The sequence below is a fragment of the Gossypium hirsutum genome, chromosome A11 (genome assembly GCF_007990345.1).
Source record: "Gossypium hirsutum isolate 1008001.06 chromosome A11, Gossypium_hirsutum_v2.1, whole genome shotgun sequence".
Classification (NCBI taxonomy): Eukaryota; Viridiplantae; Streptophyta; class Magnoliopsida; order Malvales; family Malvaceae; genus Gossypium; species Gossypium hirsutum.
In genome coordinates, this window is record NC_053434.1 from 13,273,216 (window position 1) to 13,291,126 (window position 17,911).

At 30.6% G+C, this 17,911-nt stretch overlaps 2 protein-coding genes across 2 annotated transcripts; one reads left to right on the top strand and one right to left on the bottom strand.

Moving 5' to 3' along the window:
* The first annotated feature begins 498 nt into the window (after positions 1-498).
* LOC107924718 (RNA-binding protein BRN1) lies at positions 499-6,230 on the top strand. Its single transcript, XM_016855291.2, has 9 exons — positions 499-797; positions 1,000-1,082; positions 2,161-2,212; positions 2,333-2,458; positions 2,593-2,672; positions 3,677-3,856; positions 5,157-5,502; positions 5,600-5,743; positions 5,823-6,230. Exons 1-9 carry the CDS (start codon positions 626-628, stop codon positions 5,948-5,950), a joined length of 1,311 nt encoding a protein of 436 aa, XP_016710780.2. The 5' UTR covers positions 499-625; the 3' UTR covers positions 5,951-6,230.
* Positions 6,231-7,145: 915 nt separating this feature from the next.
* On the bottom strand, positions 7,146-9,959 carry LOC107924503 (rho GTPase-activating protein 2). Its single transcript, XM_016854986.2, has 4 exons — positions 9,473-9,959; positions 8,605-8,725; positions 8,152-8,502; positions 7,146-7,989 (listed from the first exon to the last, which is right to left on the bottom strand). Exons 1-4 carry the CDS (start codon positions 9,802-9,804, stop codon positions 7,402-7,404), a joined length of 1,392 nt encoding a protein of 463 aa, XP_016710475.2. The 5' UTR covers positions 9,805-9,959; the 3' UTR covers positions 7,146-7,401.
* Between the last annotated feature and the right edge of the window lie 7,952 nt (positions 9,960-17,911).

Below are 17,911 nucleotides of genomic sequence, written 5' to 3' on the forward strand. Positions count from 1 at the left end.
TCAGTTTTACATTCAAAAAATTTTCTAGCCTATAATCACAACCTGATTCTACCTATTTCTAATATGATTTTAGATTATATTATACAGTCTCCGTATATTTTTAAAATTGACAGTATATATCATGTGAGCATTAGACGGAAAATTTAAGAAAAGATTATAAATTGACAGGGGCTTAGGTTTGATGTCACCATACACTCATAAATTCAACTTACCCCACTTGATCCACTGCCCACCCTATCATATTCATTTTTTTTTTTTAGTTCAGTGTCCTCTTTTTTCGCGAATCATAAAGGTTTTCAAATTGCAATACAGCCGATGGGAATCACTAATAAATATGGTCAAATAAGACGAAGAAAAAAAAAATGAAAGGGTAATTACGTAATTCATTAGTGGCGTTTCTTCAAAGGACATCCAGCTCAAACCCCAGAGCTCGCACAGCTTTGAGGGCAGTATCGTAAATAAATCCTAACACTAACCCCACTTTTCACTCATTTTTATTACATTAAATCCATTGAAGATCCAACTTCGCCATCAAGAAACCCATTTTTTCCCACCAGACGACTCCAAAGAAATTTAAAGGAAAAAAAAAAAGGAGAAAAAATTAGAGGAAGAAGAGCAGGCATTGATGGCGGATGGAAAACAGGAGAAGAACACGACAAGCGAAGAGAGCGTTAAGCTGTTCGTCGGTCAAGTGCCGAAGCACATGACGGAAGCTCAAGTTCTTGCAATCTTCGAAGAGTTCGCTTTGGTCGACGAAGTCAACATCATCAAAGACAAGGCTACTCGTGCCTCTAGAGGTTCCACTTCCCTTTTTTTCTTTTTTCGTAACAAATTCAATATTTAGTTTCCAAGTTTCAAATCTCTCACATTTCTCTTTTGTCTTTAGCGGTTGTTTTTTTTTTGGTGATTTGTTTGATTCGTTTAGTTTGGAGTGAGATTTGAGGTGTTTATAACCCTAATTTTGAGGTATTCTTCGTGTTTTTTTAAATGTTGATTAAGGTTGTTGCTTTGTTATATGCCCGTCGAGAGAAGAGGCCGATAAGGCGGTCAATGCCTGTCACAATAAGAAGACTTTGCCTGGGGTTAGTTCAATTTTTTTAATTTATTTTTCCTTGTTTTGGCTTGCGTTTTAGTGATTCGTTGCCACATTGTTAGTTGCTCTTGTGAAGATCGACATGCTACTTCCGAAGTTGGACGTAGTTAGCGAATTTTCATCACCTTTAGCTAATCTGCAAATGTAGCACCCTATTTTACTATTGAACTATGGAACGTTCAAAATTATTACTGCATTTTGGGCATTAGTTGTGACTTTGGCATGTACCGTATCTGATACTGACAACCTGCAACATGTAGAATATAGTTCTCAAGTATACATTAAAACTACCTTAATTGCTCTGTTATGTTGATTAGGGTACATGCAGATAATGTTGTTCTAGACTGTAGAATGTAAGTTTTGATAATTTTTTATACTAGCTCATTTGAAGTAAATTGGTATCTTGAGTTTTAGAAGCAACGAAAATGAGAAGTTTTCCGTATTTTATTAGCATGTGAAAGAGTGATGCTAGGGCTTTTTATACTAGGTATTGTTCCAGAAAACATAATTTGAGCAATGAACAGGGTTATTTAATGATTTCAACCATGAATTTGTCTCAATTCCTAATAATTAAGCAAACATAGGTGTTGGAGTTGTACTTGTAAGAAATCACACTAAACACTCTCCTGCTATTATTTTCAGTCAATACCTTTCATATTTGATTGAAAACGAAAGCAAGTTTGTTGATCAATCTATCTTAAGATGATTACATGTATGAATAGATTAACTTATGCCCTTAAGTGTTGGAATACATGGTGGCAAGTCATGTGTACTTTTTTTGGGTGATTAATCATCATACATTCTGATGTGGTGATGTAAGATATTCCTGTTTATACAACACAGCATATCTCTTGGTCTAGTACTTAGAGTGATTAATAACTTGATGTCTCAATCCTGTCATTCGCATTTTTAATGAAAAGTCCAGGGACAATTCAATTCGAAGTTATCTATTGCAATCACCTGTCTGCTGTCATATATTTGTGTGGAGAGTATCAGAGAGTCTTTTACCCTGTCAGTCTTATTGTTTTCCTGATCAGAACCCAGTTTCTGTTTTTGGTATAACTCAGGCATCTAGTCCGTTGCAAGTGAAGTATGCAGATGGCGAGTTGGAAAGATTAGGTACACGTAACTTCAGTGAACTAGTTGCTTATAATTCCACTTCTTATTTGATGGTTTTTTAATCAATTTGTTAAATAAACTATGAATTATTGTCTTCCTTTACTGCCCGATGGGATCAAGAGCACAAACTTTTTGTTGGCATGCTGCCGAAGAATGTCTCAGAAGCTGAAGTTGCTGATTTATTTTCTACATATGGAACCATAAAGGACCTACAAATTATAAGAGGTTCTCAACAAACTAGTAAAGGTACTTATTTTTTTAACTTGGATGTCCTTTCCTCTAAAGATGAAGGTGTTTGCTTAATTGTATAAACTATAAAACCCCAATCTTAAGTTTATTTCAATATTTGAATTGTAGTTGTATTGGTTTCTTTATTGCAGGCTGTGCCTTTCTGAAATTTGAGACTAAAGAACAAGCCCTTGATGCGCTGCAGGCTGTTAATGGAAAGCATAGAATGGAGGTTTGTATTCATTAATGTTTCTGCTATTGAAAATCAATGAATTACCCAAAACATTGTTCAGATTTCCTAGTATCTAACCTTTATTGTATGGTATCTTTCGGGTATTAGATGTTTCAATGCGATTGAACTTTAATGTTTATGTACTAATCAACTATCTTACATGCTCATTTTTCATTTGGAGTAATAAGTTATGACATCAAAATTTAGTTATCCCTCAGTCCTTGATTAGCTTATTCTAGGAGCTCAAGTCACTTAAGGTTCACATATAAATCTGGAAGGTATTTGAAGATGCAAAGATGATTTTTGTATATCTTCATTATATTGCAATCCACTAAAAGAATGTCATTGTTATGATTAACTGCATGTTGCATCTAGTATTACAGTTGTCAAGCAAATAGTCTCTCACTAGAAGCCCGTATTTTATCGCAATCAAGATGCACTAAGGCTTTTCTTGGTAGGGTGAAGAGAAAATTAGAAAGATGAAAAATTAGATGAGAAAAATAGATTTTCCATTAGTATATGCGTGGTAGAAAAGATGAAAAAAAAGAAAAAAAAATGTTTCCTTCTATGGTTGCGTGGTAGAGTTGAGAAAGGGGAGAAAAGAAAATGGAAAATTTGAGAAATGCATAATCTTGTAAATATACACATTTAACTTACCTCTCTCTCATTTTCTCTCCTCTTATTAGTATAATTTGGAATGATTTGTTATCGCAAAATGTTATCTTTCCTATTTTCTTTACTTCTTCTTTTTCCTACTAAGCGCACTCATTTTCCTTCCACTTTTCCATTGAATCAAGCATACCATAAGGCTTACATCTGAATATCCTTCTATACCCTAGTGGGTTGCAAAATGCATATACGCATATGGAAGTATTGCAAAAACTTATGTTTACCTATTGCCTTCCAAATATGAGTTAAGTCATTTCTTATCATGTCTGGTAGTGTGGTAGTTATTCTTGAATGAAGGTGTATTATATTTTGGTCTTTATCTTCTGCTATTTTAGGGTTCAAGTGTCCCTCTCGTTGTCAAATGGGCAGATACAGAGAAGGAAAGACTAGCACGAAGGGCTCAAAAAGCCCAATTTCAAGCATTGAATAAACTGAATGTAGATTCACAACATCCTTCATTGTTTGGAGCATTGCCAATGGGTTATGTTCCCCCATACAATGGATATGGATATCAGGTAGCTTTTCCTTTTCTGTATGGAGCAATTTTAAAATTTCAAAAACACATATTATGGGTGTTTTTGTTTTATGGAAAATGACTTAAAAAAATGCTTTTTGCATTCTTGTGTTTTTTTTGAAAAATGACATACTGGTAAATGAAAAATAATTTTTCTTTTCTTGACAATTTGTCTTCACCTTTTGAAAAGTATAAGAAAATTTCCAAAAAAGATCTCTCTTATGAGTAAGATGATTTTTATATAAAAATTAACTTTAATCTAGTTAAATATTATTGTGTTAATAATAAAATTTTAAATTTAAATTTTTTTACAATATTAAGATTTTGATCTCAAATATTATGATTTTTATATTATTAAACATATATATTTATACTTAATAATAAATAATTAATGTAATTAATATTCATTATTATTTTAATAAAAATACTTAATATGAAAATATTAGTTTAATAATAAATTTTATTATTAATAATATTTTGAAATTTCAATTAGTATTCTTAATGTTTTACATCAATGATGTTTGAACCGGACCAATTGGACTGGGAGTACTGGTTCGGAGAATTGTATTGAACCAGTTGGACCGAGAACTAGTAAGGATCGGTTGAACTGATTTTTTTTATTTTCTAAAAATTTAATGAGTTTTTAATTGAATCAGTCGGATCAACGAACAGGTGGCCTGGCCGGTCAATCACCGGTCTGGTCTAAAAACATTGATGTTTTATTGAAAAACCTTTATATTAATATTTAATAATAAATATATAGTAATAAATGTTTTATAATAAGATATTATGAATATTTTAATAATATAAATATGTTTAAACTTTTCTTAAGTTCATTTATCCCTTTTAGCTTAATATGCTATTATCTACTCTCATACATGTAATTACAATTTTAAATTTTAATTAGGTATCGGTTATTATTAAGTCTATTATATAATATAGTTGGTTGTAAAAAAGCAATGCTTTTGTAACAAATATAGTTACTATATAAGATAATGTTTTGCATCAAATACAGCTTTTGCTATGTTTGTTTAACTGAAAGCAACTTATGGAAGACATTTAAGGCTTAATCATCCCACCACTAGATAATTTTAATCTTTTCAGGAAACTATTTTTTCGGAAGGTGTTTAAAAAGAAAAAAAACAAACATAGCTTTAGCGTGAATAATTAGTGGTTTTGTTTCCTCCTCTTTTTGGCTAAGAGGGGGATGTCTTGCGCTTTTTTTTAGTCATGATGTTCTGACAGAGCTTTTGTTTCTTACTTTATATCTAAATTTGATTCATCATCTCATTATGTATTAGGCTCCAGGAAGTTATGGACTTATGCAAGACCGCATGCCACCCATGCAGAATCAGTCTGCATTTCACAACATGATTCCTCCAGTAAATCAAGCAAGTGCATTGCGAGGAATCACACCTGACCTTGCTCCCAGGGCTGGACCTAGAAATTATGCTGTGCCTCCTGGAAGTTATGTTGGCTCAGCTTACCCAGCCGTGCAAGGTGTTCAGTACCCCATGGCATATCCTGGGGGAATTATTAGCCACCATCCGTTGACCAGTTCACCTGGTTCACTACCACAAGCAAATACAAGCAGTAACTCTTCATCAGCTTCCAGTGTCGGTACAAGCTCGGGAAGTCAGATTGAAGGTTTGCTATCTATAGTCATCTTGATTTTATTGTCTTTCTAAAACTAGATTCTTGGTGGCGGCATGTTATTAATTAATTAGTCTATGCTCTGACCTAGGTCCACCTGGTGCAAACCTATTTATTTATCACATACCTCAAGAATTTGGAGATCAAGAATTGGCAAACGCTTTTCAAGGATATGGTAGGGTTTTAAGTGCAAAGGTTTTCGTTGACAAAGCAACGGAGGCTAGCAAATGTTTCGGTGAGTGCATTTTCTTTTTATTTCTTGATCTGATATGAACATTAAGGAGTTTTCTCTCTCAAGAACCCTGTCTTTGCAGGATTTGTAAGTTACGACTCTCCGGCAGCTGCTCAAAATGCCATAAACATGATGAATGGATGCCAATTAGGAGGTAAGAAACTGAAGGTTCAGCTTAAGAGAGACAACAAACAGAACAAACCTTATTGATCGGGAGGTGAGTCATGGAAGGAAGGCAACGAACACGCAGTCGAAGGAACCTGGATATATCGACTGACTGCAGTATCAGCATTTCGGATGGATTAAGGATAACCTGTGATTGTATAGGTTTCAACCCATCCTTGTAATTGCTTCATGGGATCAAAAAAAAAAAAAGAATCCCAGAAACTTGTGATTCATGGCGCAATCCGTGCCCTACACGATTTGTATTCTGTGTATCATTAAATTCCATTTAAGCACTAATTATTAATTTATTGATTTTTCCTGAAAATGATTTGTTGATAGTATAATCTTACGGGGACATCCATGATACAGTGTTCCCTAAATGTACTGTTTCCAATTTGTTTACTGCTATTGTTAATTATTTCTCCCTCATCAACATACATTTTCTAAGCTCTTCTCATTTTTTACTCTCCTTTTTGTGGTGTTTCTTTTATGCTGCGTGATGTTATAGTTAAAAGTAGGTAATTTTGAAAATCTAATTTATTAATTTAAAAAAAGAAATAAGAAGTCCCTTGTAATTGTAGGTGACAGAGGAAAATAAAAATTTATTAGTGTTATCTAGATTTGTACCAAGTGGTGATTAAAAATATTGTACCATGAGGGTAAGGGTGAGGCCTGAATTTTCATTTTTCGTTTAAAGTTGTGGGTCCTAAATCACCATCAATTATCATCCTTATCCATTTTTTCCCATTTCTCAAAAAAATGCTATGTACATGATGTACATAAAATAAATAAGATATACCATAAGTAGTACTGGCTGGAACTAGAACTAAAATTAATAAGAAGTAAAAACCCATACCTCAGTTCCCGGCGTGTCATTGTCATTATTCTTTATTTTCACTTTCTGCTGCCCTCTATGTTCATTTATTTGCGTCGAGGTGGGTGGTGCTTTTTGTAGTTCTCTTGCCTGTTTTAAATCATTTTAAATAAAGTTTATATCGGAATGCATTTTTAAATAATAATAATAATTGCTATGTTCCCTGGGTTGATGTGTAATTTTATTAGTACCAAAAATGATTTATTGATATATTACTAATCAGAATATATTCTTAAAACTGATTTAACGCCATAAATGTTATGGCATCTAAAAAATAACTTTCAAGGATGAATCCAAGCATAAGATGGCAAACTCAGCTTTGCAGAATACATAAGACAAATCAATCACATGGTCAGGTCAGCACTCTTAAAATTCAAATGGATGCCTTAGCTTTGCAATTCAACCATATTTCAAAATTACACCCTCCCTGAATTTAAAAGCTGAATCTACCTAAGACTGGTTGAGTAGTTCCAACAGTTTTGAGGTCCTAATTAAACATAAAATTAAAGAACAAAAAATACAACTACAAAGTTCAGGTTCAGCCCTTGCTGAACCATATTTGAAAGGTGACAACCCAAAATGTGCAACTATTGTCCTAAATAATGTGAGGCCGAATCATTGGTCAGCCAGCAATAGACAGAGACGATGTGTCCGATTTTGCAGGCTCATCTAGTTTGTCTACCATATCCGTGTCACTAATGTTCTCACCATTACCTATACACAAGGCAGAACTCTTGTTCTTTTTATCTGTAAAGGAAACACCAGACTCGATACTGCAAACCGAGCAACTTCTTGGACTTGAATCGTCTCTCTGTGACTCGTCCACGGCTTCCTCCAAGAAACTATGTGTGATGTTCTTATGCTCATCCGGTTGCCTTACGAAGCATTCCTCTATTTCACCCAATGACTCGACTTCAGCTTCGATTTCATAATCTTCATCTTCATCTTCATCTTCATCTTCATCTGCACTACAGTTACTGTAAAGGGTGTTATCATAATCGGATGTTGGCCCTCTCAGTTCACAACTCGTATCCATCTCTGGCTGACTATCAAACTCCTCATCTGTAGGGCAGTCACATGAATGAGACGACATCGGTGAATACCCTCCCATTTCCGTCTCTTCACGTTTCCGTAGCGTTTTGATGATCAAGGTCTTGAGCAAGTTCATCACTTGAACGGCATGCATCAGAGCCGTCAATGGATCAGACATCTGCTCAACAGAAAATCAAACTAAGAATGCTTGCTTCATTTTTTTTTTATTAAACTAAATTATAATAAGTTATCAACAACTTCAGAAACATTGCAAGTTCATCTCTACTGATCTAACACTTGGATAATTCTTACAGTTTCAAGGAAAGTAATGCCCCCATACCCGAGTCATATTCGGAGCAAAAACCATAGCAATATTTCTCGCATTCATTTTGTTTGATTCCTCTTCCTCCATAACATCCGCCATAAGACCAACAGCCCAATTGAGCAGTGCCGCTTCAGTTGGCTTCAACTGCTTCACGAGGTTGACCGATTCTTCTTCCGTATTGCATCGGAGAACCTGCTCAGGGGAAAGTCCATCGAGAACACCTGAAGGAAGCTCTCGAAACCAGGCCTTTATAAGGCCTGCAAGACAATGGACATCGATATTATCCAGCACAATGCCCTTGTTAAGTTGATCCCTTACATGCTCCTCTTGGCCATTCTCAGGATTTATCCGGAAAATCCCCTCCGCCTACAAAACAGATCACCAGACACCGAGGTGGAAAACCATTTAGTTTCGAAATCGAATACATAGGGGTGCAGACTATGTATATGCATAGAAATTTTAAAAAACCTTTAATCCCCCTTGTGAATAAAGCCGCTCCTGCATCAACAACAGTATAGTGGGGACGCTATTCCCTTTGGAATCGAATGAGCATTGCATTGATTCCGCTGAGACCCCAAACACATTAGCACTGTAAACAAAAGGACAATTGCAATTAAAGGACCACTTTTACTAACCAGAGCAAAACAATAAACAGGAAATTGTGTCATTTCAACAAACAGCAAAGAATCCAATGAACTTAACAGAAAAAAAAAATAACTTCAATGATATCAATTAGAGTTACAGCTATTAAAGGGAACTTCTTTAAACACCCAAATACCTTGTCGAAGAAGATTGGTTTGCAATAAGTTTTTGGAAATAAAAATATTAATGAAGAACACGGTATTATTTATTTCACCCGTCAGAAAACAGGGTTAAATAATAATGACAGTTGGTGCTGCAAAAACTAAATTACCACAAAATCTGTTTTAATGCTAATAAACTCCATGAAATTCACTGGAAATCGCCATGGAACTCCAATTTTTACTGCCATTTCTAGAGTGCAGAGAGCTTTAAGGAAGAGAAAAGAAGAAAGTATAAACCCAGTTTAGCAACGTTTTTAAGTTCTCAAACTGAACAGAGCTTGAGAAAGTCAAAGATTTTGAATTTTCTGGGTTATGGTTTTCAAAATCAAAAGCTTAATTCTTCAAAATTTTCCATTTTTTTAGAAATGTACCGTTTTCACTCTTCGAGATCTAAACTGCACAAGAACACAAACATTTGGACTTTAAAACAGTTTAAAAAAGGACCAAAACCCAGTTGAAATCTTTAACCCAAAAGAAAATTAAAAAAAAACTGAAACCAAGTAACAAAAAGAGAAACAGCAAAGGGAATTAACCTGGCACTTGGAACCCGACTGGGGATTTCAACTTGGAACTCGACGGGAAGACCCAAGAAGCCATTGAAACGATCAAAGGTAACATGGGTAATGTGTCTTACGTTGGTTGGCCACCCGATTTCCATATGTTGAAGGGTGGAAGAGATTACTTCATCCCGGGAATCAACACGGCAAGACAGCATGGATTTCCTCAAAGCAGCTGAAAGCAACGCCAGAACAGATATCTGGTTCTGCTGCTCTTCCTCGCGGCTCTTAACTCCTCCTTTAGCTCCTCCCTTCCCACCGCCACCACCACAACCACCCCCTTTTGTCACCATTACTAAACTAGTCATTATCTGTAATGCCCTTGGTTCTCTCTCTCTCTTCGATGGTCACGAGGCTTTAAATTCTGTGTGGAGTCTTCTCTTGTTGTGTTGAACTCAAGTGAGTTTTTCGAGTCTGAAGGTTTTTATTTTTTTTTAAAAAGGCAATGGGTTTTTAAGTTCTTTTCCTAATTCTTGTCTCAGTCCCTATACTTTTTATACATTTAAAATATTCTCCTACTTTTAATCCAGTCATTCATCTCTTTACTCTTTCAACTTTCTAAATCATTTTATTTATAAAAAAATGATAAAAAAAATAACATTAAATTAAATTTTGTAGCATTTTTAAATTAAAAAAATTAATAGTCGTGTTTCAGACATTAAATACCAAATAAATAAATAAAAATGATAAATTTTAAATTTATAAAGTTTTCAATTTTTTTCTAGGGTTATAAAAAAATTAAATGATATTTTTTCAAATGATTTTAAATTGATCATATAACTATTATTTATTATAAAAATACCTAATAATATAATTTAATTATTTTTTTATATTGTTATCAATTAGATTTAAAGTATTAAATTAAAATAGTAGAGATATTAAATTCATAGGATTAAATTTAAAATATGAGAAGATTACAGGGACTGAAAATTTAACGTTTCCCTAGTAATGGACACTTGTTTTTAAACATTTTTTATGAATTTTAACTTATCTACTGTGATATTTTGTGTTTGGCCTTCTGATTGAAATAATATTACGAGAACGCATCCATCGAAACCGGACATATTTGTCAATTTTTTTTAAAGGATTATTTTGCATTAAATATCACTCTAAAATAATATCATTTGTATTTTGGTCACTCTAAAGTTTTTTTTGTGTTAAAGTAACCACTTTAATTAAAATAATTATTTAAATTTGTGACTGCCATTAAAATTTTCATTAATATGGCATTTTTTTACTTTTAACTAAATTACTTGTTCTTTGGATTATTTGCAACATAAGAACTATCAATCACTGTCACTAAATAAACAAAAAATCAAGTATTTTGAAATAATTACAGAGAGGTTCATAGCTTTAATCAAAAGTAAAAAAAAATCATGTCAGCAATCTATTAGTGGATTAATGCAATTTTTAACGGTAATGATCAATTCCAACAATTATCTTAATTAGAGTGACTAAATTACAGAAAAATTAATGACAAAATGAGAATGACGCTATTTTAAAGTGATTTGTGGTGTAATTTATCATTTTTTAAAATTTTGCTCATATTTTACCAACATTAAACTCTTTTAATGAGTGATAGCATGAGTCCGTTGACGCTAACTCAATTACATAATGATCAAAATAATTTTTTATTTTGTAAAGAGAATTATATTATTTTAAAGGTATTTTTTTATTTTATATCTACAATATAAAAAATAAATATATAAATACATATATTAATATTTAAACTCAAACCCTTATAATTTTTATTAACATTTGTACTTTATCATTTAAAGTTATTTATATTAATTTTTATAAATATACTTATTATATAATTTTAATTTTAACTCCAAAAAAAATTATCCAATGTGTTAAAAGTTAAAATTAAAAAATAAATAAACCTTTAATTGAAAACGTAAAATTTAAAATTCATGATATTTTAAATTCAAATCTTATCATAAATTAGTTTTTATAAATTTTATATAAAATATAAAAACAAAAATACTCTTATAATAATACAACTTATTTATTTTGTAAAAAAAATTGAACTTTTGAATAATTTTTTAATTAAATCAGTATCTACTTAATTTGTGACGTCAATATCCTTATAGCAATATAATTTATTTTGTAAAAACATGATTTCTTGATTGAACTCAATCAATGCCCATTATACTCGTGACAAAAATTCAACTAATGACTTAAATAATGGAGAATGTATAAGATAAATCCTTATATTATAGGGACTGAATCCAATTAGTCCATATACTATTAAAGGAATAAATAAAGCTAAATCTGAATAAAATTAACATTTATTGTTTAAAAAATATCATTTAATGTTTATCGTATTTAATATTTTTAAAAATATCATTTATTTACAAAATAAATTATATTAATTTAAAGGTATTTTTATTTTTTTACATAAAAAAAGGTAAAATAAAATTTAAATCTAAATCACTATAATTTTTAACAATTTTTTCTCCACCATTTCAAACAAAAGCCTAATTTAATTTTTTATAAATATATCTATATTTTTACTCATATACATAATCTAAATTTAATTAATATTGGATTAATTCGCTAGAATAGGCACTATATAATATAAATTTAAATGTGTTTCATGCATCAATTAATTAACAGTATGATTTGGAAATAACCAAATGTCCATTTTCATCCTTTTACTTGTTTCATATCTTTGATCTACATATTAATCTATTAATACATAAATTTTGGACCAAACATATTTTTTAATGGTTGTAACTAAAAATTTTGAATGTCCCAACTATTTGTGAATAGAAATCTTGAAAGAGGTGGTTAGGCATTTAAGAGGATGAAGGCAGTCCGAGCTGTCACACAAAATACCAATTAATTATAATATTAAGTAGCACTAAACAATATTTTTATATAAACAGAATTAAATAATGTATTTTGAAAGGAGAAATGGAATGAATGCATTTTCCAAGGATACTCATTCCAAAAAGTCCTTTTCATGTTATTGGCGTGATTAAAGGACTCCTATTCTTTCTTTTTTTTTGTCTAGAAACTGGAATCTAAGGCTTATTATTTTCTTGTTTTTTATATAATTTGAAATTACTTTTTTTATTTCCGATGAAGATGCTTATAGTTATATATTTTTTTTGGATAATATAAGTCTAAACTTGTTTAGACCTCAATCTGAATTAAGGTTTAACTAAATTAAATTCTTAATATTATTTATTTATTTATAGAATTTGAATTCAAAATATTATTTAAAAAAGAGTTAATTGTATCAAATATCCTTAAACTATTACTCTCATTAAAAATAGAAATTTTAAAGAAAAAATAAAATATTGTGGCGTAACTTTTTAAATTAAAAATTAAAAATAAAGTAAAATTGATAGAGAGAGAGAGGAGACTGATAGTTTTTAGTAAAAGTTTCAAAAAATCTTAAAATTAAATTTTAATACAACATTAATCTTTTAAAAAGATTATTTTAAATTATGTCACATAAGATTTGATAACTTATTTTAACGGTTAAATTAACAATTTTAATAATGAAAAGACTTTATTAATATAATATTAATAGTTCGAAGATATAATTAATTTAAAAATTTGAAGACCAATTTACAATAAAAAACATAATTTTAAGATATTTGGTGCAATTAATTTTTTTAAAGAAAAATTGCTATTATTTAACCCAAGAAATATATTTATAAGGCGAGTTACTCCATCCATGTTTTCACCTGCAAAAGAATTGACTAGACACACTAAAGTAAGACAGTTTGCCAATTTTTGATTGGGCCCTTTTATTTATTATCATCCAAGTAGAATTCAAAATCTTGATTTTGATTAATTTAGAGAAAAATGAGTTTGGCATTAGTTAAGGAAGGTGATTTTGGCCATTGCAGGGAGACAATTAAATGGGGAAAGAGGCACGTGAGAATATCGAGACAAGGAGCGGCCTAGATCATATGGGTGGTGAAGCTTCGGGGAACAATTTGGGTAGCGCTGAAAAGCCTAGAAATAACTGTTTATATGGTTGCTTTTTACGGTGATAAAATGGAAGAGGAATAGCGGCAAGGGCAGGGGGAGACAGGATGGGCCCACTCCCAGGCCGCCGTATAAAAACCTCCAACGTTCATTTGATGAAACAAACCATCCATTCTCCCTCCAAAAATCATAACATTCGAATTTCAAATCTCTTCTCCCAAATCAGTCACATCTCCATTTTGGTCTCTTCTTAGAGGCGGATTTTGGTGTTGGGACTAAAAAAGCTCTTCATTCCTCCACAAATCACGATTCCTTACTATTTTTAAGATTATTACGTAAAAAGAAAAGCTAGATTTTCGTATTCTCTAAGCTTGTAAAATCATGTTAGGAATATATGTTGTTTTAAGTCTATTAATCTCAAGTTGTTTAATTTTGTAACATTTGTTTCACATTAGATGTTTGACTTTGATCCACGACAGACATTTTAAAAAGTTATAATTATTTACTTCAACCTTCAATTTTATTTTAAAAATTTACTTTAATCTTTAATTTAAATTTTTATTTTTTTAATCTTTAAATTTGTATAGTTTATCAAATTACTTAAAATAGATAAAATACTAATATTTGTTAATTTTACTAACGTGATATATACTCGCCTCTCTCAACTCAATTCTCTAAAAATTTTGTTGAATACAATTTAGATGTTTAAACTTTGAAGAAGATACAAGAGTAAAACTATTAACCCATTATAAGGTTGGTGATGAAGATTTTTTCACAAAGCTTTTCATGAAATTTTTAACAAAATAATCAAGTAATATTAGAAACTCTATCATACACGTATCCATGTGAAAACCATAAATATAAAATATAAAATATATATATAATTGATGAAAGTAATAAAGTGTGTATAATAAAATTAAAATGTATAAAAATCTCAAAATAAAGCTTTAGCTAAGTGATAAATTAAAGCATCTACTAATACAATTAGTTCAGGTTCAAATCTTATCATATGTATGTTTTTATTCTTTTTATAAAAAAACTAAAATGCTCTGAAATAATATAATTTATTTTAATTGCAAAAGAATATTTTTGTCATTTTCCTAACTGAGTTGATGACCCGATTGAGAATAACAATATCAACTCAGTCAGAAATTTAAAAAATAGTATATATTATAGCGTGATAAAAATATTACAACCAGTGCATTTTGCCTTTTGGTCTATGCTTTTAGAATTAACTAAAAAAAATTAAAAATGTTTATAAACAAAAAAACTAGAAAGAATATAATTTTTATTTGTTTTATTGAATTGGTGCCACAAGTCATCTGGACTCCGACTCAATTATAAAATTATTAAAATATACTCTAACAATCCAATTATGAAAATTTTAAAATATACTCTAATATACAAATTTAAGTTATATTTCTATTAGGATTTTTTTTGTCTTTTTTATATAATAAATCAATAAAAATTTAATTATAATGACATTTGAATTTGAAACATCATGCATGATAAACAATGAACTTTACAATTATAACCAACACATTAGTTGATTTTGATGTGATTTTTTAATAAATATATTTGTTACATAATTTTTTTTACCTATATTGCGAGTGTGTCGTGAATTCAGTAATAGTTAATTTTTTTAACTTAGCGAAATTTAAATAATTAAATTATGGGGTAAACTGCATAAATTATCCTTAAACTATGATTAACAACATATTTTGATAATCCAACTTTAAAAATTACATAATAATAACATACTTTATCATGTTGTTACATTTTATTAATTCATCCATTAATTTCCATTACCTTATAATGAAGTGATGAAGTGATATATTATTTAAAAGGGTTAGCAATTAATTTGCCTCGTAAGGTATAGCTAATGGATATTTTAGAAATTTTTAACAATAATTCTAATTTTATATGGTTTGGGCAAAAATATTAGGCTTGTAAAATATATTTCAACAAAAAATTAAGATCGTTTAAAATATGGACCGAGCTCGGGCTTGAACATTCAATGCCTAACCTATTTTCTTTTAAAGTTTACAATGTTCCATGTTATTTTTATATATTATATAATTTATAACGCATAAAAAAATCTATTGTAACACCTCATATCCGACTCGATAACTAGGTCCGAGCTACAAGATGTCACACTATGATCAAATTAAAGTTCAATTTAACAATTAATACATATTATTAAGTTCAAAACATGGTTACGACATATTATACAAACATTACAGATCTTATACAAGCTTACAGAAGCTCTTTAGATGACTCAAGGTCGAATAATGATCAAATTATAAAATTTTTAAAGTATTGGGTTGATGTTGTGATTCCGAAGGTTCTAGGTTGCGACACAACTCACTGTCAATTTCTCATCACGACATTAAGGGTTTGACGTCGCGACACGATCATCTATTTACCAAAAATCTATTTAAACCTTAATTGAACTTTCAACCAAATCAACATTTAACTTCAATCTGCATACCAGAGAAGCATTTGATACAAATACATATATATGCTACAAGATATACAACATTTCATTCATTTCAACTATCATACCAATTTTAGTTACACAAAACCAACCACTTCTACATTTAAATATCAACATGATCACATATTATGCAAAACTAACTCAAAATCTAGGTACGTGCCATATATTAAAACGAAAAGGGACTATACAAACATTGTTGAGTCAAGGGTTGTAGTTTGGATACTGAATTAGTTCTCGAGGCTTCGAGATCCACCTAAACCTACACATGGAATGAACAAATCGTATGTTAAGCGATAAACCTCAGTAGTAGTTTCATGATTCAAGTCAATGTAACATTAACAATAACCAAATGAATACAATCAATTAAATTCAACAATTTATCAAATCATATTCAATTCATACCAAGAGTTTCCATTAACATGTGATGTATGCAAATAACCATTTTGTATACCAAATCCTTGAACATTAACATTAAAACTTATCATGTCATGTCATACCATTCAACAATAAGATGTCGATACATTCATTTCATGACATACCAAATTTTTATTTCTTTACCTCATTTCATTTAATTCTCGAATCTATCGATTTGTTCTATTTTCAGATAAATCATCTGTGCTTGTATAAATCAGTCTGCATAACCTTTCACATGCTGTCGTAAATCATGTTTACATATATGTACCTATGGTACCATTTTATCATATTCTGTAATAGCCCGATTTTGGGGCTAGTCGGAACAGTTTCGAGACCACGAATCTGACGCAGTAAAATTTTTTATTATATTTTTATGATATAAATTTTCACAAAATGATTTCGTGAAAATTTATTTCGAAAATTATGACATTTGGGAACTCAATTTAGTCAAAAGGACTAAATTGTAAAAAGTGCAAAAGTTGAGTTCTACATGTTAAAGGTGTCCAATTGCTATAAGACTTTAAATTAGAGGTCCTTAGATGGTAATTAGAAAATTTTTTAAGTTAGTGGACAATAATGGACATGGAGAGATAAAATTTCAAGAAAAGGCAAAAAGGGCATTTTGGTCATTTGGTAAATAAAAGAATAAAAAGGGAAAATCAAGTCAAAATTGTGTCCATCTTCTCCTACCTTGGCTGAAAATCTCAAGCTCACCATAGCTAGGGTTTTTTTCAACTTTCAAGCTTGATAGTAAGTGCATTATAGCCCCGTTTTTAATGTTCTTTACATTTTTAAAGTCCTCGTAACCCGATTTACCTATTTCTACCATTATTTTGAAGTAGGGTTCATGTTTAAAAATTTACCAAAGTGTGACATGCATGTGTTTTGATGTTTAATGGTAGAAAATGAAAGTTTGATGTGTAATAAACAACTTTTACTAAGTGATTTTTCATGAAAATACCGAAAAAGGGACCTATTTGTGAAAGGTTATAAAATGGGTAGTAAAAACCTGATTTGATTAAAAATGTCGGCTGATATGAGCATGGATATGGTTCGGCTAGGCTTGGGTAACAAAGAAAATGGATACATTTCATTTTACGAGCCTAGGGATAAAAATGTAAATATGTCAAAGTTTAGGGGCAAAAGTGTAATTTTTCCATAGTATGATTTATGGATTGAATTGAATAATGTGAATAATAAATAAGCTAAATTTTCTATTATAAATCAAGAAAAACGAAGTTCGGACCATGATTGGGAAAGAATAAGGTGTTTGACGGTTAAATCCATTTCTCCTATTTTTGTACCGAGGTAAGTTCGTATGTAAATAATGCATTATTATTTATTCTTTAATTTTTTTATTGTTGTATGAATTGTGATTTGCTCTTTGAATGAATTTGACAAAGTTTCGACAAGTGAGAAATATCCTAGTTGAACCTCAGGAATAGATAGGATACAAATGTCATGACATTAAGGTTAGTTGAGATTACGTATAATACCATATCTGGGATATGACATCGATATGAGATTTCGTGTAAGACCATAGCTGGGCTATTGGC